Source organism: Macrobrachium nipponense, chromosome 21 (assembly GCF_015104395.2).
Source record: "Macrobrachium nipponense isolate FS-2020 chromosome 21, ASM1510439v2, whole genome shotgun sequence".
Classification (NCBI taxonomy): Eukaryota; Metazoa; Arthropoda; class Malacostraca; order Decapoda; family Palaemonidae; genus Macrobrachium; species Macrobrachium nipponense.
This window is the reverse complement of record NC_087212.1, coordinates 66,051,067-66,076,157: the sequence shown is the minus strand read 5'-3', so window position 1 is coordinate 66,076,157 and position 25,091 is coordinate 66,051,067. Positions and strand designations below refer to the sequence as shown.

Here is a 25,091-nt window from a genome sequence, read left to right as displayed (position 1 = left end):
CTTACCTTAGCTTTTTCTGTTACTAATTACATAAGTGTGTTTATAAGCTTTTGTAAATATTTTCTTCCTATAAAAATTGCTTGAAATTTCTTCATATTTATTACTATCCAGCAGTGTCAGTAAAGCATAAATCCAATTGCCTCATGTCCAATTTTTATTTATAATCTCATGATTCTTTTCTAATATAAGACATTTTCTGTGATCCTTTATTCATTGTTGATATCTGAGAAAAATGTGTAGATACCTTGTGATGAAACGGGGCCATATTTTCCTCCTTGAAAAAAAATTAGCATTGAAAACCCTTTTTCATTTATTAAAGGTGTATCAGCTTATTTTAAGATAAGTTTTTATTTCATATTTAATTATTGATTTTGGATTTTTGTGGTACTCAGCAGTTTTGCAAAGAATTAAAAAATTGATATTTAGTGCTTTTTAAATACTCTAGGTACCCAAGCAATAAAAACTTGATTAAGTTAAAGTAATTTATCACTTTATATGTGTTGTATAAGCTAGGTACAAATTTCTATTGTACGACATATTTCATTATTTTTTGTTCTTATTTTTGTGCTTGTTTATGTTGAGTATGTACAGTATATTGTTCAAAGGGTCAGCAATGTTGATCTACTCAATTTGTGTTCTTGAGAGTAATATGAAGTGTGATCTGTTATTCTGGTTAGTGATGAACACGCTTATGATATCTATCAAATTATAAAAATGACTCATAATATTGACAATGTAAAATAATTTTGAATATCAGCTTCAGTATTGGTAAGTATAGTGGTACCTTGGCTCACAAGTGAATTAATATATGAGTTTTCTGAGGTACGAGTTGTCACTCAGTCAATTTTTTGCTCTGTTACGTGAGCAAAAAATTTAGGTACAAGTTCGAGATGCTGCTGCTACGTAGATGATGCAGTGACAAAAATTAAGATAAGCAAAGAAGAAAAAGTAAATATGCATCTTTTCCTTGAATCTTTTAAAAAGTTATACATTACTTCACTGTATCCAATAATATAGCATGTATTCTCATATTGTAATATAAAATACTAACATAGTGGTCAATGTTTTGGTTTGGAAATCAGCTGATGGTGGATACGAGTTTATTTCACCATTTTTAACTCAATTCTTAGTGAATTTTCTTGCTTCTGGGTAGCATAAACGAATATCTAGGTACTTGACTTATGTGAGACAAGGTCGTTCTTTGTTATACAAGGTGTTTTCAAGTCAAAATATGACTTGAGTACATCTTGTTGTGATTGTTAACTAAATTATTTTTTTTTTAAACAGATTGCGTTGGCGGCATGTTTATTGAGTAAATCATTTACGTGATTCCGTTCACTATTTTCACTTTCTTTCATCGTAATATGAGCTTTACGTTATTTATCTCTTATCAGTGTGAAAACAACAGTAAACTGTGTTCTTTCAAGCCCAGTATTTTTTATTATGAAATGATTTTTTTTCTATTTTATTTAGGGTTGTGGTTGAAGGCAGAAGTTTACGGTAGTTTTATCCTTCCTTGTTGCCAATGCACGGTAATAATCATTAGCAGCTTGAACAGTTTTCTCAGCTTCAGCTACAACTTAAACTCCTTATTGATCTTTGATCTATAATGAATAAAGTTATTACATAAAAATATCTTGGTCCTAATCTACATAACTATGGTAATTGTTTAGTGTAATACGATGGTTGAAATACAAGGCAAATGGATCTTGTTGTTATCCAATCCGGTTGCACTTAGCAAAAAAAAGTTGTTTCTTGTTCGATTGTTCATGGCTGTACACATTTACGCAAGGAGTATAACGTTAAAACAATACTTTCATTATTCTCTTTTGCTGTGTTTGAACTTATTCAACTAGAAGATGGGATAAAGTTAGGCTATTGTAATTTGGTCTCTTGCTCCCATAGGCTATCGTAAAATCAGATTATCGTAAGGCGAATCATCGTAACTTGAACACTACCTGTACACTATATAAACCTTATATTTACATACTCTTTCTATTATATTTGTATTCAATATTTGTTATTTAGAAAATATTTTCCTTATTTAATAACATAAAACATCAAAATATGGGGTGGCATATTGAGGGTTGGAATGGATTAAGGGCATTTTAAGTATTTTCAATGGGGAAAATTGATTTGATGTGCGAGCAAATTGAGCTACGAGCTCAGCAACGGAACTAATTTAACTCGTAGGTCAAGGTACCACTGTATAATTAATAGTTATTTCCTTATTGGTTATAGAACAGTTGGCTAGGGATATTACTCATTTGAGGGAAACAAAAAATCATTCATGACATTCTAAATAAGGTTCTTTCTTTTTTAGTAAAATTCATGTACAGTATTTAAAAATTAATTGCAGATGAAGTAGATGCAAGATATTTTATTATTTTTAACAGAGTACCAAGACTGTGGTCCAGAAGATTTCAAGTGTAATAATAAAAGATGCGTGCCATTGTTTTATGTTTGTGATGGAGATGATGACTGTCGTGATGGCACAGATGAAAAGAACTGTGAAACTGTTTGTGCCAATCCTAGAAGCTCTAATCCTCCAACTACTCCATTTTGCAGCAACTATTGCAGAAGTATCACTGATGAGGTGGGTTACCTTTGTAAACTGTATGAAAATGTGGATTTGTTAACATATCTTAAGTTAATTTTGATGCACTAGTACAGTGTTTCTCAACCTTTTTACCTCAGGGCACATCTATGAATTAACAGACACTTTGGGGTGCACCTTTGATTTTAGTGTTCACCATCTTTCTGCAAGCGGGCAAAATAATAGATTCAGCAAGAGTATGTGACTCCATCTCTACGGCAATCATTTCCGATACTTCATAAGATGCAATTTGAGCTTTTTCAGACAACGTTACTCTACTTTTGAAAGCAAATGCTTGCTTTGTTTGTTGGTCAAGTATTCTTTTGAAATAAATTATGTCTTTTCCTTGAAGACTGCAGTGCAATGTTTGAAAATGTTTACTTAATTTACTAGGAAGCATTGACTCTTTTGACATTTTGCAACCACAAACCAAACACAATGGGAGGGGCTGATTTTCATCTCCAGTCCACGTGAAGCCAAAACTTAAATAACTTTTGTCGTATTTCCGATTAGGTCTAATCTTAATTTTATTAGCTGGATACTTCACTTCACTCAAAATTAGAATTAAGTTCCTCACTGGTACGTATCTTGCTTAAATATCTGTCCATTTTATGGGTAGTCCACCTGCTTTTCTATTATATAAAAAAGTCCACGAATTATGATTAACTGAGTGACTTGAACAAGACCTTTGAAGAGTAATGTAGCTGCAGTTAGGTATCAACTGACTGTCTGACCAGAATCGTTGTTGTTGTTTTTGATTAAGCTGATCATGTGTCTGCACGGGCTCTTGCTCACTGAGCAACCCGTAAAAAATACCAGAATCGCAGATGCCCTTGCTTTTTAAACAGGACACAGAGGTCATCGTCACGAATCATAAAACCACTTTGACATGTCAGCCACCATATGGTGAAGTCATTAACCTGGATTATAAGTCACTAACTTGGATTGCTTCACTGGTTAATTCTATAGCCAACTGCTTTGTTTTTATGAGAGAATATCAGAGGTTAAGAGTGACAGACGGCTACTGTGGCTGAGAATCGATGGAAAATGCAGGAACTTAAGAAATTATGGTAACAGAAGAATATACTACTCTTCATCACAACAATTCTACAATTTAATATTCAAGTATCAGAGAGAAAGAGAGAGAATCATGAAAACAAATATAAAAAAAGATCTACCAAAAGTAATAAAAGATTAAGATTGTCAGTTCCATTTCAACCACGAATGAGACTGAAGATTTCGTAGATCAAGTCAAAAAGTACTGGAAAAAGGACTGGTTCTTAACACATTTTTGATGGAAATTCATATATCGGCAATAAAATTATTATTATTTTTTAAAAATATTTTTCCGATACTGAGATTGAGGGTGAAATAATTAAAAATATAAGTTTTCATTTAGCAATGAATTTTGCAAAGTATAAAACAAACACATAAACTTGTGAGAAAGGTGTTCATGAAAGGAAAATGTGTCCAGTAGCCTTAAGATAAAACTGATTGTTGTCATTTTTGGCTAAACAACTACTAAGAAGATTAGCAGGATAGAAATTCATAAAGAAAAGAGGCCAGTAATGACTGATTCAAACCCCCAATGAAATGAAAAGGAAAGATTAAGGAATTTACCTTCCAGTTTAAAATGTCAAATATCGAAGACTTGACTCAGACATAGAAACACATACTTGGTGTCTGCAAAATTTATAAAAACAATAACAGATATTTCAAGCATTAGAATATCATTTTCCTATTCCTTTGGGCACACCTGAGCACCTCACGGGGTACACAGGTTGAGAAACGCTGCACTAGTATGAAGAATAAGTAATAAATTTACAAATCCTGTGTTAGCTGATATCATTAGCTTAATTACGGGGGTTAGTTACAGTTCGTGTCTTCTAAACAGAGGTATGTAGATGTAATTGTTAATTTACTTTTGCTTTAGGAATTTTCCATTCTAGTCACTTCTTTCCTTTATCATTGAGTGTTAGTGTTGATATTATTGTTTGCTGTGATTTTTATCAAGTTTTTCTTTAATAACTCATTTGAGGTTTAGAATTAGGCCAGTGCTATAAAAGCTAACATGTAACAAATGCACTCTCTCTCTCTCTCTCTCTCTCTTTGTGTTTTCCATGTACCACCATCATTAATTTTTCTTGCCCTACATTTTTAAATACTAGGGAACTGCAAGCCCATTATCCTGCCTTCATTTCCTCAGAAGATACTTTGATTTATCATAGCAGACAAATTAGCAAGACACTTGCAATCAAACAGTTCAGTTATAGACAGCCAGCATTGATTTCGTCCTGGAAGATCATGCTTAAGAAACCTTGTAAATGTCTTCTATGGCACAGTTAGTACATATGATGAAAGTAGAGGAACTGACATGCTCTATCTATGTTTCCAAAGTACCTCACTCAATTTCACTGACTTGTCATTTGAAGCATAAGAATGTTGTTGTCTTACAACAAAACATTCGGTATAGCCATAACTACTAGAAGAACAATAGCAAACCTAGTCTTTTTCCTTTTGATCTTTTAACTGCTTCTAGAGCAACTGCACTCTAAATTTTAGATGACATCTGCCAACCAGTTTTATATGTATTTAGTATCTGTATAAAGCATGGAAGAAAAAAATAAAAAAAGGGAAATTATGAATAAAATCAGGCAAACTAAACTGGCATTAAAACAGAAGAAAGTAATCACGTCCTATCTTAAAGGCAGTAGGAAAGTAACTGATGGGTCACAAAACCCCGTGACCAGGTATAGATGCAAATAGTCCCTGGATCTCACAATTTTGTTATTAATTCTACCGGTTTCCAGCTTGGCGCTAGTATTATCCTAATGTTAAGACCGAAGGTTTGTTAGTTTTGAAAAATACAAATTGGTTAAAAATTTGTCTTTTTTTTTCAGTAATGCTGTGAAAGACAAAAGCTGGTGTTTCAGTGATAGTATTTGGAACATTGAATGTAGGCATAGTATGGTCGATAAAGTTTTGAAGAAACCACACTGTATGTTTTCTTGATATGCAAATTCTGTAAGTGCACACTTCTTAATATGAGAGAAGTATTCAGATTTGTGAAATGTATCTTGATATGCAAGACATGTTAGTATTATACAAGTATCTTTGAAAGTGAGGCAAAGATTAAAAAAAATGCTATTAAGCAGTGTGGTTGTCTGGTTATAAGCTGCTTAGCCTAAGTGCTATACAAACATAATGAATATGCATCTTTTCCCTGGATCTTTTAAAGAGTTATGCTTTACCTCACTGTATCCAATAATACTGTATGTAGTCTCATGTTACTATTGTATTATACAAACAAAGCGATCAATATTTTGGTTTGGAAAAATCAGCTGAGGGCAGAGGTAGGTTTATTTTGCCATATTTAACTCAATTCAGAGTGATTTTCTTTCTTCTAGTAAGTGTAAATAAATCTTTAGAGACTGTGTATGGGACAAGGTTATTTTTCATTATATGAAGTGTTTTTAAGTCAAAATATGACTTAAATGTGTCTAATTGGGAACTAGATTTAGTTATTTATCTCATCAATAGATGGCTTTGGGAGCATGTTTTTGTGTAAAAAAATTAACATTCCATTCACTATTTTCACCCTATTTCATCATAATATGAGCTTTACGTATTTTCTTTCATCTGCATGAATCAGCAGTAAAATGTGTTCTTTCATGCACAGTATTTTTTATTAAAATACTTTTTTATCCACTATTATTTATGGTTGAGTTTCACCCATGTTGGTGATGCACGATAATTTAGTCATTAGCAGTGTGGATATTGTTTTCTCAGGATTAGCTACAATTGCGACATAAATTTAGCGGTGTTATATTTCCTTGAAATGCAAGCAAAACAGTGTTGTTATCTGATTCGGTTTGGTTGTTTATAGCAAAACAACTGTTTTCGTTGTCAGTTGTTTATGGCTGCACAAGTTTAAGCAACAATTATAACATATGTACTAACAATGCTTTTTCTGGGCCTAGCCTGTGTTGCTCCGTGAAATGGTTCCTTTAGCACTCATTTCTAAGGTATAAATATTGCTATAAATACCAGAGAAAAAAGCTATATGGTAATGCCAGTATAGTCCGGCTCGCTCACCTTTATTTAAGGTGTCGGTATGGTATCTGGGGCGAGTGAAACCACTACCAGAGGTCCCCCTGCCATTTAGTCTCTTCCTTTCTCAATATCCCTCGTCTACAGAGGAGCCGTTCCAAGCCCTCGCTACCCGCTACTGCTACAACTAGCGCTTTGTTTACCATTCCTTTTGATAGCATGACGTCGCTAATGCGCTTTTTCTTGTGTAGTGATTTCGCTTTGGAATTTCTGCCTCTTGCATCATGGAACGTCAGGTAGATATTGCATCTAAGTTTAGTATTGCAATTAATGTTTGGTATTATCCAGAGGTAGTGATACGCACGTTTAACTGTGTTTTTATGAGTTATATGCGGAAGCGGCAGCCCGCGCGTTGCCGCTCTCACGCCGCCATTTCGTGGCTCGCTACCGGCGTATATTTACGCTCCTATCGCACACCAATTAGTCTCCTATACTAATTGGAGTCAATTCTCATTCATTTAGCAGTTCCTTATGTATATATTTTATAGATGCGTTCTATTTATCTGACGTTTTAATGTTTAGTCCGATCGGGGGGGATAGCCTACCAACCGAACCGCATGCTTTCGGGATGTAGCCTACTCAGCTAGCCTTATTTTACATCTTGAGGTTGGCATATCAACCACATATCTAGTTAAGATGTATTAGTATATGCTATTATTTTGTTAAGACACTCTTGTCCTCTACGGTTGGATCTTGATCCATTCGTAGCCTATACCTATTCGTCCTCGAGCCACCCTGGCCGTCTTACCCTTTCGGTTAAATATTTCGATTCGGCATTCTAGGCTAAGCCGCTCGGAGTTGGCCAGGCCAACTAGTTCAATCGATTCGATTTACGAAGTTAGGCCAGCCACTCGAGAGAACTTATTGCTTTCTCTTTCGCTCCATATTTATTTCTCTTTTCTTCTCCCCTGCGTTAGGACAGGATGTCTCTTTATGTATGTGTTTTTTATGATTCATAAGGTAATTTTGTAAGGCATGTAGTAGATATATAGGCCTACTCGTGGTCGGTTGGTCCTTCACACCGCGTGGCTGTTCACCCAGCTGAGAAGGTTTCCAGCTGACCGAGTAAGAGCCACCCTGCTCTCTCTCTCTCTCTCTCTCTCTCTCTCTCTCTCTCTCTCTCTCCTCTCACTTGCCCACCTCAGTGGAGTGCAGACTCGCTCACGCTACACCATGTAGCCGATCCGAGTTCCCATGCCTTGTAGTGAAACGAGGGTACCCTGTTCGCCTGAGCCGCGGTTGGCCACCTGGCTCGCCCGGGCGGGATGCTCTCCGGTCCACGGTGTCATGTATTCCTTTCATGGTCTGGTTCACCCACCTTTTCCCCCCGCTCCGGCGGATTCGGGACCCCGGCTTTTAGGTATGGTCTATGTAAATAGCACTATTCCTTTCGACCAGATATGGGCCAAGGTTATAACCGACCCCCTGTTCTGTTTTCACGAAGCTGGACCCAGCATCGGGATAGCTAGGTGTATTTAGACGCGTGATGGGTATCGATCCACACCTATGGAATCATTTCCGTTGCATACATATTAATACACATATATATTAACATCCATAATTTCATTATATAAGATTTACGATATTCGGTTTACCACAACGGCGGACTTGATACTCTTGTCTAGTATTCAAACCGAAATACCCTGTTAACACTAGCCCTCCTGCCTTGTACCTATGTCTGGATTCCCATCCTTCATCCCGGGGTATGGGATGGCTTGAGACCTCCTAAATCTTTTAGATTATATACGTCTCCAGCGCCGCCAGAGTCTAAAGGTTTCATAGCCTCCCTTCCCCATTATCCCATCAAGGATGATTTTATGGTTATAAGGCTGGACTCCGGAGCTAGTGAGAACAAGGTCGCATGTTACCTTAGAGTATATATGCTGCTGTCGGAGTTGTCTCCGGTGGCAATAGCATAATGCATGCACCCACGGACTTGCCTCCGGAGGGTTTATAATGATACTCATGTATCATTTAACTTACAGGTCCTTGCACTGTTTGGAGGAAGGATGCACCGCCGTCCTTCAGGAGCCTTGTGGGCACGTGGTGTGTTGCACCCACGCCGGTTGTGCAGTCCAGGTGGGAGAGACCTTGGTATGCCACCACGAGGGCTGTGAGATCTGCTATGGCTTGGTGAAAGAGTTCACCTCCGAATCGGTAGGTATCACTCCGGACAGTGACACAGTGACACAATGATACAATGAGAATCAGTTGAATATGACACATAAATTCATACTAGGCTAAGGATAGTTTCTAGTTTAAGAATTGACATAATCCCCTTTACAGGGTCTCCAGGAGATCAGGGATGCTGCGCTGGCTACCCTGAAGGTCTGGGTTGGTGGTTTTGGCCGCAATGCCAAAAAGGCCCAGCCCTACATGCTCTCAGAGGAGATGGCTGGGCTCATCTACCCCAGGTCCAAGAAGTCGGCAGGGGTAGAGGCAGCGGTAGCACCCCCCATTATCGCCAAGATTCAAGCGATGACCACGCCCTTGCTGGAGGAAGTTGTAGGAGATGTGGCAGCGCTTGACCTCGACCGGGAGCCCATGACGGTGGACAACATGGGCGAAGGTAGGAATGGTAGCGAGGCTGGTAGTGGCTTGCTCTTGAGCCCATCTCATTCTTCTTTCTCCTCTACTACCTCCTTCCAGGGGTTCACTGGGAAGCTTCAGTCAGTTAGGTTGAAGTCAACCTCGGTGATCCCTAAAGTTAAAAACCCAGCGGACTTGAAGGCCTTGAAAAAGTCCTTGCCCAAACATAGGTCTGGAACCAGCCGCGTCACTAAGCCATCGGCTACTAAACCCGAGGCGGACAAGGTAAAGGCTACTCCCCCGTCTCAGGGGTCGAGAATGAAGGTTCCAAAAGCTAAGGCCCAGCCCTCTAGCTTTGACCCGGAGGCATTTTCAGCCAATATGATGGAGCAGGTGGGAAGTATGGTAGGAAACTTGGTCCAGACTAAGTTCCAAGAAATGCTTTCCCAGCTGTCATCCACGCTGGAAGCCTCAGGCCAAACCATCCAATCCTCAGCGGAGAGGATGGTGACCCAGGAGAATCTAGTTGTGGGTCTCCGGGATGCAGTGGCAACAGGACTGCCTCAGTCCGGCCAGGCAACCCATCCCTTGCCAATGCCAGACCCTTCCAACCTTCCTACGTTCAAAAGCAACAATCCATGGAGGTTGGCAGCATACGCACCGTTCGTGGACGGTATGCTGACAATTGAGGGTTGCGGAACTCGAAGACTGGAGGACTTTGAGTTCCACCCTCCAGGGCTCCAGTTCCCCTTTATTGGCTACGTCCATCTAACGGAAGACGCCATGATAAGGGAGGACAAAATCCCTAAAGAGACTGTCATCTTTCCCCGGGAGCAAGCACACCAAGCTTGGCTCCGGAATCTGACAGAGTGGCAATGCGTCAACACTAGGTTGACGGCCCACAGAAGCCCATTTACTATTTTTACAGTAAATGAGGATACTCCAACCCCATGCATGTCCAAGGTGGCTGAGCTGACGAACTTATGCCCCAGCTCTGGGAGATGGATTTACCTTCCCTTCTGGTCCCCGGAACCTCAGACTGCTGGGTAGACGCGCCTGCCACTTTCTCGTCAAGTAAGTTGGCGCCGGACTGTGGTAACACGCTGTTCAGCGAACGGCTCCCGAGACTCCCGGACAGCCTGATCAAAACAGAAAACGACGCTCGATCAAGGCACAGCAGGTCCCTCAATTCTGTCACCACGGCTGAAATGACTTCCCTCATCTACTCGGATGAGCCGTAGTTTAAGGTCCTTACCAAGTCACTACTACATATCTAATGTCTTATCGCTTGGCGATAGACTTGTTTTTGTTCTTTCCTTACGGCTGTTATCCGTAAGTAATGTTTGGTTCCTCTCATCTCCATTGGATATCTTAGTAGAGAGGTTCTTTCTTGTCTAGAGGAGATGATTCAAACAGGCTAGTTGAACAAGTTAACAACTTTATTCTGTAACTCCATACTAGAGATGCAGCTCGGTCGGACGACCGATATGTTTGATAGTTGGCGTGAACTGCCATTCTAAAGCATCGCGTCGATAGCGGAAACATTAGCTATCTCAGCATTCATATAAAAACACATACGTAGTTCGCCGGCTCGGAAGTTACAAGTTTCCGGCGTAGGTTAACAGGTCAACCGCTTCCCATGGAAGTTGTGCAAAGTTATCATAACATAAAAATTGACAAAGCTTTGAGCTAGATCAGGCTACTGCAGACAACGCATAGCGTAATCTAGTCTGCTTTTGGTCACGTAAAACCCTCCTAATGCCATGACCCAGGTCACTGGTTTATATATATAATGTAATTCTTACATTAGCTCGGTCTGCTACCTATTCAAGCCTTGAATAACAAAAAAAAATTACTTTAAACATTGTTTCATAGGAGCGTGCTCGTAAACTATACTAAGTGATTAAATGCATAAAAAGATTCTGTTACATACCCTTGTTGACATATTCATAAACAAAGATAAATGCATGGAAAAATATAGATCCATGTTTGGTAATAATAATGATTAATGTACCCAAAAATAAAAAATAAAATGGTAAAAATCAAAACATGTATACATGATTAATATGATAACATGTAACCTGATTAAGAATAATGGTTACTAAATAATGATTATAGCATGATCATGGATAATTGTTAAAGAGTACTTGTCACTCTTTATAATAGATAATATAATTGTATAATAGTATAACAATGTAATTCTGCAGAAATTCAATATATAGGGGCTGATATTTTATTAGGTGCCCGAAAAATCCTTTAGGAATATATTAATGTATAATATTGGGCTATAATGATTTATTAGGTGCCCTGGAGATACTTTAACTGTTTCAAATGCAAAGGCGTGAGTCTTTCTTGTCCTACATTTTTTGCCAGCATACGGACCGCTTTTCACACACAACACAATTCCAGACAATTCCCTAGGCACGAACTGAAGTGGCCAGGTTCAGGCGGCCCTAAACGCAAACGCTTGAGTTTAACGGGTACGTCATCCAGACGGGCCAGTACGTTCCCTTGGAGATCCTTCTGTTTACGCCTCAGCCTACGCCAAGCAAAGATGTTGACGGCGATAACCAATATGGCCGTCACGCTGAACACGGCTAGCAGAATGTAGTAGCGAAGATGTTCTCCACCTGCATAAGTCGATGACGCGTGGGTCATCTCAGCCAGTTGCGTCAGACGATGAGCTACTCGCGCGTTGTATGGAGAGGTAGTGATGGGATGATTGTGGTAGCCCACAGTGTAGTTCGCGAAATACGCCTTCTCACGTATTATCGTGTTGACCCCTCTAACGGTATAGTTTGTAGATGTCCCCGTACAACCATCGGCTGCTACGAAGATAGGGGCATGGGCGGGGTGGATGTGTCCGGACACACGACGTCGAATCCGGCCTTATCATAACGGATCCAGGAACCATTATTCATCCTGTAATTGAATGTATTACCGTAAAAGGGATAAAGTTTCCACCCCGACAACCTTCGCTTGTATGAGAGAGAGAGCCGTTTAGCACTATGTCTAACTCACATGAATCCGTTGATATAGGATAGAATTCAAAAGAGTCAGCTGTACAAATTTTATTATTCATGGCTTCTGAACAGTGAGTGAGTTTATCTAAGTCTTTAATGACTGTAAATGATTTCTTATCAGAAGAAATCAGTACATTGCCACCGTTAAATTGGATATTACTGGATTTGAGTTATTCGTCATAAAAGTAGGAAACGGTGCTATTTTGTATGATTGCCAAGCATCGGAAGAATCAAAAGGAATTGTGATCATAATTCTATAATTTTCTACGCTGACTGATATTAGGCTATAATAGAATTCTACTTTATGGGCATCCAATAAAGGAATATAACCGAGCTTCTCCCTCCGTTTCTAAAGTTAACGTCAGATCTTTAATAGGCATGAGGTGAGGAGATAACACCCTTTGTTGCTACGTAATTGCTTCTACGTAATCTTTGACTTTTCAATAAAATGTGATATTTTCACACGGATATGATCTATTTTTTCGAACTATAGTAAGCTAAAGTAGCCAGCAAATGTTGAACTTCCATGACCTGATCGATATTATTTGAATGTTCATTAACGATATTCATTATTGATTGATCGAAGAATAACTGGCTGCGAAGTTCTGATAAGGCCAGTTCCGTTTTGTGTTGCAAAAACTCAATTCTTTTATTTTGATTATTTATCTTGAGGCGATTTGAGATTCCTAAGCCTAGATTCGCAACTGATCCTAAGATGTTTAGTCCAGCTAGAATAAGCGGGTTGCGGCGTTCAAGAGTATTGTGCCGCACAGACCACATCAGCAGGTCACGAGCGAGTTCTTCTGCCTCGGCGGTTTTATTTTGTATGTCATAAGACAACATTTCTGCGACGCTTGTTGTTTGAGCTAGTGAAATCTCTGAGTTAGCATGAAATTACGTTCATGCATTTCCTTAAGGGAAATACCAAAACCTCATCAGGTCATTCTTTAAGTAAGGACGTCATCTTCAGGTAAGAAAATAGCATGCATATCTACTTCGATAACATATTACTTGACACGATGAATACATCATCGATTCTCTCGATAATCGAGCCATGATTAAATTCTATGTCTTTAGTCCTAGCGCTCTTCCATACAACAAAGATGTCTGAATACACAATCACTCCTAACAATAACAGATTCATTTTTGAAAACCTGCAATGAGTAAAACGATGTAATACTCGCGTAAAAGAATAGGTTTACATACAATATGATTAATAGATATATATATATATTATTATACAAGTTTCATAAATACAACCATTTTTTCCCTCACTCCATCTACCCTTTCTTTAGATTCTGATATGTGCCAATGGGACTATTCTCACATCAGTGGGTTTGGATACATTTTGAACCCTAACTCTATTGGCCGTTAAATTTTCTAAAATGTTAAACGGGCCTTCAAACTTAGGTGTCAGTTTATAATTTAAACCTTTACGCACGTATACTTGTATGTATACCTGATCACCCACGGCATATGTTCTAGTTGGCTTAGCTATTTTATCATGATTTTTTTCATTATTATCTGTGCTTCTTCTAAATTCTTACGAATTATATTATATCGACTTATGCTTGCATCCATAACATCCTTTAGAGGATTTGATAAATTAGTTGTAGGCTTTAAGATGGTGGAAAGGCGTTCGGGCCGGGATACCGTACAGTGGCCTCGTGCGGTGTCATTTTAATAGACACGTGATACGAGTGATTAAGTGTGCTTAGTACCGCAGGTATGGCAATGTCCAGTTGGGATCTGCCCCCCTAGGTTGACCCTTAAAATGTTTAAAACCTTACGATTTGCCCTTTTCCACTAGCCCATTAGACTCTGGGTGATAGATCATGGTATTGATTTTCTTTATACTAAGGAATTCGCACAAGGAGTTAAGGAAATGATTATTGAACTCCCCGCCCGAGTCTGAGATAATGATGTGTGGAATTCCATGTTTACAAATGTAGCACTCGTAAAACTTCCTAGCGCACTCAACCGCGGTTTTTTTTTGTTTTAAGCGCTATAAGTTCTGTATATCGAGTCAAAAGCGTCTATAATTACTAGGAGGTGCTTATTTCCTCTGTCTGACTCGTAAAATCCTGTTAATAAATCTAAATGTACTCTTTCAAAGGGTTGATTTGGCACGGGGTAAGCCCCTAGGCTGACAGGTGTCTTCGTGTGCCCTTTGTATTCTTGACAAGTGCGACAATTTGCTATGTGCTTTTTTATATCTCTAAGCATCGTATGCCAATAAATAAGGATTTGGTTTCTTTCGTGACATCAAGGTATAACCCGGGTGTCCGTGCAGTGGATTTTCATGCAACACTTTAAGACAGTGGGTATGAGTGAGATAGGCACCACCACCTGGTTGTTGTTCAACTGCGGTGTGTTTGCGTTTTCCTCGTCACAGATCTACACAGGATATTTTCCCTGTAGGATATAATTCTGCTGCTTATACTTTAGGTATTCTTTTTCCTTCGGATTTCCGTTTAACGCAATGATGATTTTTTCTATTTGCGGATCTTTTCTTTGTTCCGTCTGTAATAGTTCAGCACTCCAGCCCAGATCTTCCTGTTCGGATATAGTTTTAAACAAACGGGCATGGAGGTTGAGATATCTATTAATTCAGCTAATGGCTCGGTACAAGATGAAGAGGGGTTGCGTGATAATGCGTCCAGCATGATATTTGCTTTCCCAGGTAAATACCCGATCCTCGCGCCAAAGTCCTGAATGATCATGTGCCACCGAGTTCGCTTGGGGTTGGGCTGTGACTAAAGCCTTTAAAGAAGTCGGTTAGGGGCTTATGATCAGTGAGAACCTTGACGGGATAACCGTAGATTATGAATTTAAAGTGCACGAGTGATTAACAATAGCGAGCCCTTCCTTGTCTATTACTGCATATTTACTTTGGGGGGGGGGGGGGGGCGGAAGTCTCAGTTTACGTGAATAAAAGCTATAGGGAAAAACTGTCTATCATATTGTTGAAGCAATACCCCACCTACTCCTAGGTCTGAGGCGTCTGTTGCTATGAAAAATTCCTTATTGAAGTCAGGAAATTTCAAGATAGGAGAACTACACAGTTCATCTTTCAATTTATCGAAACGCCTGTTGATGAATTTCAGACCATACGAAATCTACGCCCCGTTTTTATAAGATCGGTTAGGGGAGCGGCTATGATTGAGTAGTTGCGGATGAAGCGGCGATAGTAACCGCTGCATCCTAAAAATTGCTGTATTCCCTTGACGTTTAGTAGGTATCGGAAAGTTACGGATAGCCGCCTTATCGTGGACGACTTAAGACCTTCACTAGAAACCGTGAAACCTAGATAGACTAGTTCTGTTTTAAAAAATTCAACACTTACTTATCTTTACCCTTAAATTATGCTGCCTTAACCTTTGTAACACTAACTCCAATTTACGTAAATGCTCTTCTAATGTGTTGGAAAGATTACTAAGTCATCCATGTAGGCATGTAGGATATCTCCCAACAAGTCCTCCAAACACGACGTTTATCATACGAGTAAAAGTTATAGGAGCACAACGTAAACCAAAAGGCATACGCAAAAATTCATAATGTCCCCTGGCTGTGCTGAAGGCAGTGTATGGGATACTTTCTTGTTCCATCGGAATCTGATGGAATCCTTTTTAGTAAGTCTAGGCTTGTGAAATATTTATTCTGGCCTAGTAAAGATAGGATATCATCGGTACATGGTACTGGGAATCTGTCAGGGATTGTTTCTTCGTTTAAACGGACGAAAATCTACGCATATCCGCCAAGTTCGATCTCTTTTTTCGGTACTACTATTAACGGAAAATTATAAGGCTGTTTGATTTCCTAATGACTCCCTTCCTTTAACATTTTACCTACTTCCTCTGTTATCTCATTCTGAAATTTCATAGGAAGTCGGTTACGAAGGTACATAGATTACTTTCTGTTTGTCCTTGAGCCTGATTTGATGCTCTATGACATACCGTTTTTCCTAAGGTTCCATCCGTAGTGAAAAAACATCATGATATTTTAGTTAACAGATTCAAAAATTTCTGCTGAATTTCTTCTTCTTGAATATCTTATTGATTTTGTTCTTTATAGATTGCAAAAGGGTTTTCATCCGCGACTGATTGAGCGTGATTTATCTCAGCTACGGTAAGAATGCGAGTTTATAAACTTCGGCATCCAAGATATGTTGATTTTTGTGGATTACTAAAGTGGTATTCAAATGATACAGACTTCGATATTACATTGCTGTTGTGAGCCGACTGTATAAACGGCTTGTGTGACGGATAATCCGTGTGTTTTCAGAGTTCGGAAAGGATTAATGTTTCAGATCCTGGCAAGGTTCTTTTTACACGCACTAATATATTTGAAGTTACGTTAGGCTCGAGAGTTTGCGTGCAAGCTGATATTACGGGTGAGCGAGAGTTCTGTTGGGTTGCCTGTATTATTTCTTGGTTCATGAGACAGGTGATTGGTTCCGTAATGTAAGTGACAACTCTGTCTGTCTCTTTATTATCTAAAACAGATTTTAGGGTATTAGAAGACCTATAGAATTTCCCTTTGATATACACGCGTGTTTTGCAGGTGCTAAGATAATATTTTTGAGTGCCCATAGGACGGGTATCCGATAATTACTGCGGGATACATATTAATGTTTGTACAACGACAAAGGTATCAGCAAACGTGCGCTTACCGACCTGTACTGTACATGAGTTACGCCCACAACATTTAATTCATTATTCCCAATGCCTGAGAGCCCTTATTCCGGACTTTTCTATAGGGAAAGTGAAAAGAGTAAATGATGAGTCCTTAAATCCATTATATTACGTGGACTACCAGAATCAAAGAACAAAGTGAATGACTTATGTCCAAATTTACTGCATGTAAGGTTGGTCGCAACTCGTTTTGACTAATAATTGCATGAATTTGTTGCAAATCTACGGGAACCTGCACAGATTGTTTTGATACGGCCGTGTTTCATAGGAAATCAATTGTCTCACAATGATCTGATAAATGATTAAACTGATTATTTGATACAAAAGATGTTTGATATTGATGACCCAACATCGCCCTCTCTCCCCCCTTGGAGTGAACTACGTGGTATTTGTTTATCACACCTGAAAATTCGCTTGCCCTTGCGAGTTCTGGCTAGACGGCCCAGGAACAGAGGTACCTGAAGCACGATTTGTTTGTTTCTGCTGTTGTGCAGAATTTCCGTTTGGTTGTTTCTTCTTATAGTACTGAGGACCCTTCTTTTTATTTGCACTAGCAACTGGTTGCGTGTTTGTAGCGTTTGGCTGTTGATTCCTCGAGTAGCAACGGTTATATGAATGAGTTGAACTATTGTGTATTGAAACAAAAACGCGTCCGACAGTCTGAAATCATGTGACCTGGTCGTTTACAGTTATAACAAACCATCCCTGCAACTTGATTATTATTATGTACCACATTTACTTGTTGTGGCTTGTTCTCATTTTTGCAAAAAACTTGAATGAGCGAAGGATCTAGGTCGGTACATTTAGACATGTGTTTTTTGATTTGTTTATACACATCTAATTCCGTACTGTCGGGCTGCAATTTTTTATCAAAACACCGTACTAACGCTTCAGGCAACATTACAGTGATAGACGTAAGGTAGATCAAACGGATAAAATCTTTCACTTTGATTTTAGCACCCGCAACCCCCCACCCGGAGTTACCTAAACTATCCTGATATTCGTATTTAGCCGGTCGGCAATTAGCGCCGCCCGCTCGACAACATTGAGCTGAGTCATGGAGGCTTGGTTAAGGATATTTCTCAATGCCAATACTACATCTAAAGCCTCTTCACCCCCATACACGGCACGTAATCTTATTTTGAACTCGTCCCATGTAACGCTTCTTGAAAGAAACCCCCCTTAGATACGCACTTGCGTCGCCTTTACAAAGTCAACGAAGCTCTTGGCCTCCTGTAATTGTACTGCTGGGTCTGTGATGCTTTTTGCATTTAAATGAGCGTCTACAGATGAGATCCATGCCTCAACATTTTGTTTTGAGGCATGGAACCCATTGACCCGACCTTGAAAAGGGACTATCGCTGACCCTCGCGCTAACGAGAGTCACCACGTTTGGGGTTGCCAGCCGGAGTGGTTGCCATTTCGGCTTTCACTTTTTCTTATCACTTCTATTCCTTGCAATCCTATCAAAATATCTATAAGAGTACACTCGACCACTACGTAAACGCATAAGCAATGTACTGTATAAGTGTGTTATAATAATAGGAATCCCCCAAAAGATACAAAAATACAGATAATATGATAAAATATTATACGGAGAATTCCTGCAAGAAATGTTAATGACAACTAGAAAAGAAAAAAATTAATCTGCGGGCGAGAACCTCGTAGTTGAAGATAGGTTCTGTAATGAAGGAAGATTAATATGGCGAACAACTCACCCCCAGAAATACTGGACGATCGACTCTTGATGAACAACACTTCACTGAGGAAAAGACCTGAATAGATAAAATGGTACTTAGCTCCAGATTATTATTGCGAAGGATTGTTGACATGGGATGACGTCACAGTCCTGTCCACGTCTCGCGCGGAAGTCGTGATGACGTCACGGCCTTCTCTCGGTGCACGATGCGCGGTGAGTCCAAGATTGATGACGTCACAGCCTCCGTCCTTGCTAGATCAGGTGATGTTCTCTGTGTTTGTTTTCTTCATTCCGTCGATGTTCGATGCCGCCCTCGTCCGGTGTAGATTCTCGAAGATAAGTGATAACAGTTGCTCAAACGTCAGTGTTAAATGCTTGTATTCCTCTCGATGAAGGACATAGTTGCGTCTTCATAAACTGTTGCGTTGATTGAAGATCCCGTTTCCTCTGTTTCGTTTGATGTTGAAGGTGGAAGTTAGTTCTTGTAGACCTTCGGTCGGCTGATATGGGTCTTGTTAATTATGTTCTTCGTTTTGATTCGCTTGCCACCACTTCTAATGTCTTATCGCTTGGCGATATACTTTTTGTTCTTTCCTTACGGCTGTTATCCGTAAGTAATGTTTGGTTCCTCTCATCTCCATTGGATATCTTAGTAGAGAGGTTCTTTCTTGTCTAGAGGAGATGATTCAAACAGGCTAGTTGAACAAGTTAACAACTTTATTCTGTAACTCCTACTAGGAGATGCAGCTCGGTCGACGACCGATATGTTTGATAGTTGGCGTGGAACTGCCATTCTAAAGCATCGCGTCGATAGCGGAACATTAGCTATCTCAGCAATTCATAATAAAAAACACATACGTAGTTCGCCGGCTCGGAAGTTACAAGTTTCCGGCGTAGGTAAACAGGTCAACCGCTTCCCATGGAAGTTGTTGTGCAAAGCTATCATAACATAAAAATGTTGACAAAGCTTTGAGCTAGATCAGGCTACTGCAGACAACGCATAGCGTAATCTAGGTCTGCTTTGGTCACGTAAAACCCTCCTAATGCCATGACCCCAGGTCACTGGTTTATATATATAATGTAATTCTTACACATACAATGCAGTGTGACTTGTATGATTTCATCATAGCACGGCAGAATTGTAGGAAGTACATTCTGGCGGACGCATCAATCCGCCATGAACCCAATAAGCTGATCGGCCCCTCCATCTGGGGAACAAACCTTTTCCCCGATTCCGTCGTTAACGAGGTTTTGGCGGAAGCTTCGAGAGTGAACCAGAGTCTCAAGATCCGTTGGGGCCTCATTCCCAAAAGGAAACCTGAGGCCACTGGATCAAATCCAAAAGGAAAGAAGAGGCTGAGGAAGTTCCAGCCCTTCCAAACCTCCCAACAACAGACTATGGTCCAGGCGGTTCCGGTGACTCAAGTAGGTCAACCATCTACGTCGAAGGCACAACCGCAACAGCAGTACGTATGTGCTTTTGGCTCAGCCACCACAGCAAGCCCAGGCTTCGACCTCCTTTGCCGTCTCTCCGGCTTACAATGCGACCTTTGAAACTCAGACGTTTCAAGGGTACAACAGGTTCGCCAGAGGCAGCCGCGCCAGAGGAGCTTTCCATCACAGAGGCAGCGGAAGAATCTCCAACCGAGGCAAAGGCTTCCGGGGAGCATGGGGTGGCCGACCATCTGCCAACCAGTGAGAATCCCCAGGTAGGAGGGAGACTGTACCTCTACCGACACCGGTGGGGGTTCAGCACCTGGGCATAGAGTATCGTGACCAAAGGTCTGGGATGGAGTTGGCTACAAGGTCCTCCCCCATCCAACACCTTTTACCAAAAACCGACGGCGGAACTAATAGAATATACTGGAGAACTACTTCAGAAAAGGGTAGTATCACGAGTCAAAAACTTGAATTGTTCCGACACGAATACAAACCCTCGGTCCTTTAACAATAGGAAGTAGCTAGCGGCAGCTGGAACGGTCGTATGCTTCGAACAAGGGGAGAACGGTAGTTAACTGCTTGTCCGACAGTGCGTGCGCCTGCGCGCCTGAGAGGTGAAGAATCACTTTTGCTTTCGGCCGCGGGTGTGAAGGACGTGTTCGTCATCGCTCTCTGCCCACTCCATCGTCGTATGCTTTGTTTATATTGTGTTTTCTACTAATGGTTTGTTTGACTTGAAAATGAATCTGTAAGTATACTGTTTTCATTTTCATTACTTATGAGCCAACATGGAGCTATTGCCGTAGATGTGGCGGTTTCTGCTCTTTTCATGAAATTGATACCCTTGAATTATGTCTCGGTGCCGAGGGCGGGCGCGCTCGCATCGAGTTATGTATTTTGGGCGAAAGTGTGTAATTGAAAAATGTAAGTACTCTTTTCATTATATTTTTGCCCTGTGCGTTCATTGCCGAGAGCGTGAATGCGCTCGGCACGAGCCTCTTATTTTGTATGAATAGAATGCAATGAAAGTGGATTCGCAATTGCAGTATTCTTTTTCATTTTCATTTATTTAATTGCATTAATTTTAATTTTGGATCAATTTCCGCTCTTACCCGGGAATTGATCCTTACGATTTATTTTATGTGAAAGTGAAATCGCAAGTGCAGTATTCTGTTTCATTTTCATATATTTTATGATAGCATCATATTATTATGGATCAAGTTTCCTCTCTTACCCGGGAATTGATCCTTCCCCCTTTATGTTCTATGAAGTGAATCGCAAGTGCAGTATTCTGTTTCATTTTCATATTACTTTCACTGCTGTGTGGGGGTAGGAGAAGCGAAGGTCTGCCAGGAAGTCGTCGGAAAGCTCTCCCGCGACTCCCTTGGTATCCGATTCTTCGTCCTCTTTCCTGCCCCCCGCTCAGCTTCCTCAGCTGACGAGGAAGAGGAAGAAGAAGAGGAAGGTGTCATCTTCGTCTTCATTGTCTGCTGCTGCCTCTTCCCCTTCGACTTCTAAGGCCCATAAGCCGAAGAAGAAGAAGGCTGCCTCCCCCCCAAGAAGTTTCCTTTGGGAACTTCTAAGGGCTCGTCCTTCTGCTGGTCCTCCTGCTCCTTCGGGAGCGGGGCCCGTCTCCCCTTCCGTAAGGAAGAGATAGACGAGGACCAGAGGAGTACCGGTTAGCACTGGTACTTCCTCGCCTGGGGTTAGCGGCGATGCCGCTACGCCAGGTTCCGGCTCGGTCTCTCGTTTGCGAGAGATCCCGAGTGTACGCTCTCCCTCGGGAGACCGTGCAGCCAAAGTTTCGGCGCCAGAGTTCGCTCGGCGCCAAGACCGCTGCACGGAGCAGAAAGCTGGTGAGAGCCGCTCAGGTGACTCGCCAGGCTAGTGGCCGCTCTCTCAGCGACCAGCTGGTAAACCCGGGTTCCCCCCTAAGAAGGTTCCTTCGGGGGGGAACTTCTAAGGGCTCGTTCCACTCCCGTGGGACGGGGGGGGGGGGGGGGGGGGGTTCTTCTGCTGGTCCTCCTGCTCTTCGGGAACAGGGCCCGTCTCTCCTTCCGCAAGGAAAAAGACGGGTACCAAAGGGGTACCGGCTGCCACCGGTACTTCCTTGCCTGGTGTTTGCGGCGCTGCTGCTACGCCAGGTTCTGGCTCGGTCTCTCGTTCGCGAGAGATTCCGGGTATACGATCTCCCGCGGGAGAGCGTATAACCAAAGTTTTGGCGCCAGAGTTCGCTCGGCGCCAGGACCGCGGCACGGAGCAGAAGCTGGTGAGAGCCGCTCATGTGACTCTCGCCAGGCCAGCGGCCGCTCTCGCAGCGACCAGCTGGTAACCGAACCTGGTAGACCGTTGGACTGTCTCTGACCAGCCAACGGGCTAAGGCCGGGAAGAGGTTCCCCCCTCCCGATCGTTGGTGCCAGCCTCGGCTGGTACCAGCGGTATAACGCGCCGCGAGGACACGCACCGGTCTCACCGCGACATTGGTCTCTGCAGGTCTCCTGACCGCCGCTCCCACAGGGACCGGGCGGATAGGGGGACCAGCAGCAGCTCCTCTGCACACGAGATTGGGGCCGCTGTTCTCGGTCCAGCCGTTTCCCTGGGAAACAGCTCGACTAGGCCTGCAAGTTGGCGATCGCCTGCAGCCCTCCAAAGCCGCTGGTTCTGCCAGCGAGCGAAAGAGGAGCGTCATGTCTTCCTCTCCCGTGCCTGCAACTTCCTTGGTTTGCACCAGGAAGAGCGGGGCACAGCGGGGTGATCATGAGGGGCATGCCCCGCACGATCCCGTCATGATGCCGTAAGTACCAGGTACGATCTTCGGACTGACCAGGATGTACGCGCAAGTGGCAGGAGGAATCCGAGAGGGGTCTATCGCAGTTCCTCCTCCTTAACGGGGAGGTTCTCGGAATGCTCTTGTGCAAGGGGGTTGACGGTCCTACTCTACAAGATGCTGTGACTTCCGAGATCCAGAGGAACTTTGTCGAGTTATAGCGCTGATTCGTTAGCGCAACGATCTCGGGGAAGGATCGCCGCTCCCACCAGCAGAGCCCACGTCTCGGCTCGAGTCGTTTTGGGGCCCGAGGGAACCCAAACCGACGGTGGGTCTGCCGCGATCGGAGCTTGCCGATTCTGTCTTGAACCAGAGTCTCTCGTCTCCGGATAAGAAGGCTCTCTCAGATCTGGCCAGTCGAACAAGCTACTTCCACCTCCTCTACTGCGACAGCGGCGTTTCTACGTGTCTTCGGACACCGTATTTAAATACCCCTTCGGTCCTCCTGAGAGGTTTCGACCTCGACGAGGACTGGAATGAGTCGGAGGACGGTATCGGCTCTCTCCTGTCAGGTGTCGATCAGCCCCACCCAGACGATGTTCACAGTGGCGGCAGACCCTTACCTACAGTGCGAGTTCGTAACCCTCCTCGGGAAAACGTTTTTCTCCTGACGATACGTTTTCCCAGACTCTGAGAGGCCGGCGATGGCTGCTCCTACTCTTCTCCAACTGCTAGTTCCACTGGGAAGGCGAGCGAGTTTCCAATTCCTCCCCCATTCCCTCTCTCCTTACGGCTACGAGGGAAAGGGGAGGGATCCTACAGAGATTTCTCTGTAGGATCCCACGTTGGGGACTGCGCTACCGGGGGGACCTTCGGGTCCTACCTGACGTAAGCCCCGGTCGTTGAGGAGGGATCCTGCCCCATCCTCGATTTCTACGGGAATCGAGAGGACCACCAGCCGATCTCGTTTGACGAATTCGGTGGGGGTTTCGCAGAGTGCTTAGAATTCTACGGAATTTCTAGCTCATTTAGAGTGTTTGAGTTTTTTACGATCTCCAAACACTTAGGCGAGACCACGGTCCAAAGTGAGCGAGACGAGAATCCCCGATAATTGTTACACGATAATCGGGAACCTCGCCTATGCTCGAATTCCTGGAATTTCTAGCATTGGGAAGAAGACTGCTGCATTGGGAAGAAGACTGCTGCTGAAAGAAGAGTATCTCACAGTAGGCGACCAACCTGGAATAGAGAAGAACGGACGGGAACATCCAGTTTGGCTTGAACTATCGTCTTCGGTATTCTGTTCACCATTGAAGCTTTCCTTCGAGGAAGACTTCTCCTTCACTCTCTTTGATAGAGATCGAAGGTGGTCGATCTCCAATCCTTATTTTGTTTTCGTTGTTCAGAATCCTACAAATATACTATGTATATTAACCTCGCGACATGATTCTGCTAAGCTCTGCTAGTCAGTTGAATTGTGAACCGAGGGGTAGCGCATATCTAGTCACGTCTACGGATTGCGACTTAGACGGAAGATATTCTAATTGAACTGCAACTCGGGGTTGCCTGCAACCTCCCAGGAGTTTCCATTTCAATTTTATATCTTATGGTTTTTGTCACGACAACACCATTTCAGCTTTTGTATTTACCGAAATTCGTTTCGCCTAAATATAATTGCTCGAGCATATCTTTTATGCTCGGTGGTTCTAGCTGAACGCATTCCTTCGTGGAATGGATTACTTGGCAACTCGGATGACGAGTCAGCGACAGCTACTGCGTATTGAATGGCCTGAGGCAACTCAGTACCAGCTGCCGCTTCGAGATGCACGTTTGGTTATGTCTTTCTCCCCTGCTTTGATTGAATACCAACCGTATCTCTGCCCAACAATCACGGACTTAAGTCTCTGATTAACGGGGATTCTCGCATACATGAATGACCTACTGCTGTGACGCTCGAATTCATCGCCTTCAGTATTGCGAGAATTTACAACAGAGATATCTCTTCGACTTTCATCTTTCAGTTTACTGCACGGTAATAGAATTCTGTAATAGTCTCTTGCTGCATCGCACTGCGATAATGTGAATGATTTTTGCGGAATCTGAGTTTGTCCTCAAAATATCTCTTATTCAGAGGTGTGCAATTGTTCATTGTTCACCCCGGATTAGCAGATGTATTGAAAGACATCGCCTACTCCCAGACCTGCCAGCTGTACTTCCAAACGTTCAGCCCATG

The 25,091-nt window shown here is 42.1% G+C and overlaps 1 protein-coding gene across 1 annotated transcript in view; it reads left to right on the top strand.

The window, feature by feature from the left end:
- LOC135198099 (prolow-density lipoprotein receptor-related protein 1-like) overlaps positions 1-25,091 on the top strand; it is an 875,913-nt gene that overhangs the window by 259,567 nt on the left and 591,255 nt on the right. The window contains 1 exon segment of the mRNA XM_064225548.1: positions 2,397-2,596. Within this exon segment, the coding sequence (XP_064081618.1) occupies positions 2,397-2,596 (200 nt within the window).